At 29.5% G+C, this 3,814-nt stretch overlaps 1 protein-coding gene across 1 annotated transcript in view; it reads left to right on the top strand.

Moving 5' to 3' along the window:
- Positions 1–2,989: 2,989 nt before the first annotated feature.
- Positions 2,990–3,814, top strand: part of LOC108689215 (PBAN-type neuropeptides-like) — a 1,826-nt gene continuing 1,001 nt past the window's right edge. The window contains exons 1-2 of the mRNA XM_018195883.1: positions 2,990–3,098; positions 3,166–3,384. Of these exons, the coding sequence (XP_018051372.1) occupies positions 3,005–3,098; positions 3,166–3,384 (313 nt within the window). The 5' untranslated portion in view covers positions 2,990–3,004. The remainder of the gene's footprint in view (positions 3,099–3,165; positions 3,385–3,814) is intronic.

Below are 3,814 nucleotides of genomic sequence, written 5' to 3'. Positions count from 1 at the left end.
TATATATATATATACATTTAAATAAATACGATAAGTGTAATGAAAATCAATTAAAAAATAGATCAATGACAATCTGAACTATCATCAGAATGACTATCATCAGAAAAATTCAAAGAGCACTAATTTTTGTCGATTTAGAAAATTAGAAAGAAGCACTTTCGCAAATGATTAATCGTTAATTCAAAGTAATGGTTTGAGCAGACTGATAAGATCGAAATAATCTCTGAGCGCCGTGAAACTTTACGGATACGCAGTAATCACATCACCAGATGCGAGACACTCCTGATAGTTCATCAGAAGATTTATCTGACTTTTTCAATCAAGTCGACTTATCGTTCCCATGATCGTTTATATCAATCTATTTGTTGATTTGTTCCCAATAATGATCATTGTGCAAACGTTTATTTTAATATTTTAACAAAACATTTTTTTGTTTAAACACAGGAGTGTATACAACTTTCATTCGTATTACTCTTAAATCACGTAGAATTATTCATTAGATCAGATCAATCATTGTTAGTATAATTGAATTGGTCACTGCGAAAATCGGGAATGATCTTTCCAATATGAGAAAACAGAAAGATATTTAACAAAAAATATCGTTACGTGGGAAGATTTTCGTAGCTTACATTCGGCTCGACAGATGCAAGTACTCTTATATCGTATGTCTACCAAATCGCGATAAAAAAGTATGAAGCGGGCGTTTGTTTGCTTTGACAAGTATTAAAAGTATGATGGTGCACGTAGTCAGCATAGGACGAGTGTCACTCGACCACTTAGATCTCACTGAAAAACCACGACACATCCATGTGTAGAGTTGCTCTCCCTAATTACGTGTCTCGAATAAGATGTACTCATTGTACATACGTGTGATATACATGTATGTGTGTCCCAAAAAGATGCGCATACAATTGCGAAATTAATTTGCATCTGATTTAATGACTCGCACAGGCAACGCGTTATATATAATTCAACAATCTCACTACTAGATATAATAATATATAATTAAAGAGACAAAAAAATGAATACTTTTAAAAAATTTAAATAAAACTTTACACGCATATATTGCGATTATAATTATAAATATTATTCTTATCTTGATAATCTTAAATATTCATATCAAACAAATATTATTAATAATTTGCATATATAAATTAGATAAAATCATTCAATTTTTTTCCATTATTCAATTAATGTTATTTCAACAGTATCAAAACGATTTAACGCTATTTAATTAGAATAAAGACAAGTAATTGACATCGGCAGTAAATAATTGATATGAATATTAATACACTAATAAAAATAAAAAACACAATGACAAAACAATAATATATAAAGTATATTAATTGTAAATTTATATTTAATCAAAATTTATATTTAATCAAAATTTATATTTATTCCGATTACAAAAAGCATTGGTATTTATAACGCGTAACTAAACTTTGCAAAGTTTTACTTTTTTATTTGTGCGCATTTTCTTATAATAACAAGCACATACTGTACAAAAATAATATATTAATATTAATAATAAATTAATGATATACATAATAAGTGTATACGGAATTTTTATATCAACACATTTCTGAAGACGCGATTTTAAGATAATGCCGGGTTCGCTCAACCGATCCGTCACTTTTATAGAGAAAGTGCAAAGAATGCGAACTCATTGATCGCTGAATTAAGCCAGCAATTGACAAGTTAAATTCAAGACTAATCGTTGTTCGTTCAATCAGTCAGCCGCAGTCATTTATTACACCACGTGGGGTATAAAAAATACGCATGAGAAAAACAGGATTTATAAAAAGATATATCTATATGTATGTATACATATATATGTTTATAATTACGTTAAGTTGATTTCGTAAATCTCCGAAATAAATTAAATATGATACTTAAAATTATAATTTAATATGATTTTTTTTTTCTAATTATTTCTTTAAATAAAATTTCATCATTTTAATAGAAAAGATAATATTGTAACAAAAAAATTTTTCTAAATATAGAATTTGGGTGAGTGTAAAATATTTATTTTAATATAATTCAAGAAATATGAGGAAACGATTTTACTAAAGTATCTAAAATTTAGCTTTAATTACAGATCTGAAAATAATTTTGTTGAATCATCAGCAGTAAATAATAAAAAAAATAATAATTACATAGAAATCTCAAACAATAATACAAAAAGTTTTGACATTCTAGTGATTAATTAAATAATACATTCTATATAATTATTTTAATAATTCAACAAAATTACCAACAACGTTTTTACCTTCAGACCTGTATCTAGCTATATTTTTAAATACTTCACCAAAATCTTCCTTTCTGCAAAAATTATATCATTATTTAAAACATTTTGATGCTTCGTTTTACGACTATCATCTGTTGCAATAGTGCAATATTGGAAACATTTTTTAATTAATAACCATAATGCTATTAAATCAATTAACGTATAAATGTGTATATATATATATATATGTATAACAAAAAAAAGGATTTATATAAATTAATTATATAAAATCTTTCTCTATTAATAAAATATAAAGTTTTACAAGACAAAATTAAAAAATTATAGTCATTTTATGTACGATAAAATGAAATTCATTCGTAAATTAGAATAAAATATGTTCCTATTTTTAAGCAAAAAAATCGATGTAACATCCATTCATTGAAACCGAAAGAATTAAGGTCATCAACGTTTTTTTTTCTGAAGATGAGGATAAAAATCATCCTGTGCGTGGGTGTGCTATTCCAAGATTCGCGCGCGAATCCAGGAACCTCATTGCGTATGTAGGACAGACAGTCAGGGTTGAAATAAAGACGAATCGTTTCTCGCCAGCAATCGTGATTGGTCTCGGGGGTGTGAAAAGAGGTGAAAGACAATGAGATGGAAAAACACCATCGATGTCTTTAATGACGCTGTTCCACCATCTATATAAAACCCCGAGGATCACTATCGTGCCTGACATTATTCCGTTACGGAGTCTCGAGAAACGACGTATCCGAAATGATCGTCACCGGGAATCTCGTTAGTCGCGCAACTACCATCTGCATCTTGGCTATGCTGCTCTGCTTGGGGTCTCGCGCTTCCGGCGAATACGGTAATATCGAGTTTTACGTACGCAGTCATTAAAGTCTCGATTGGTTTTATTAATTGTGCGTTCGTAGAAGCGAGGGAAATGGGCTTGAATGGCGGATCAAACGATGGCTCGTGTATCGAAGGCAAGTGTATGAAACGTACCACGCAGGACATCACTAGCGGTATGTGGTTCGGACCGCGTTTAGGAAAACGACGCAGATCGAACGAGAAACAGGAAGTGAGTCCCGAGATAGAAGTTCTGGCGAATGCGTTGGACGGCGTGCGTTGGACGGTCATCACAATTCCCGGTGAGAATTAATTGAAGTCTTTTTCATTTCATCGCTATATAGACATTATTATGACTCGAACTTGCACATTATTTTGCTAGTATAAGAGTACCTTCAATAATTCTATTCTTTCATCATAATTACATTTAATCGATAGTATTGTCAACTTTTGCTATAATGTTAAGTTTGTCTTCCACATAGTGAGATTCTTCGAACAGTATCAAAAAAATTTTTTTATGATAAAATTATATATAGAGATATACAATTTTCGAGTTGAAAATCATGAAAAATAAAAATGCTCTTACGAACTAAAGCTAATAGAATATAATTATTAGAATAAAATTGTTGTTAATCTTATAAATATTTTTTTTATTAATTCTATTCAAACAAAATTTCAGTCTCCTTTTTATTATCTTTAAATTCTCCTCGTAAACTTGACTAATTTAGTATT

The sequence above is a fragment of the Atta colombica genome, unplaced genomic scaffold (genome assembly GCF_001594045.1).
Source record: "Atta colombica isolate Treedump-2 unplaced genomic scaffold, Acol1.0 scaffold261, whole genome shotgun sequence".
Taxonomy (NCBI): domain Eukaryota; kingdom Metazoa; phylum Arthropoda; class Insecta; order Hymenoptera; family Formicidae; genus Atta; species Atta colombica.
This window is presented reverse-complemented; position numbering and strand designations above follow the sequence as displayed.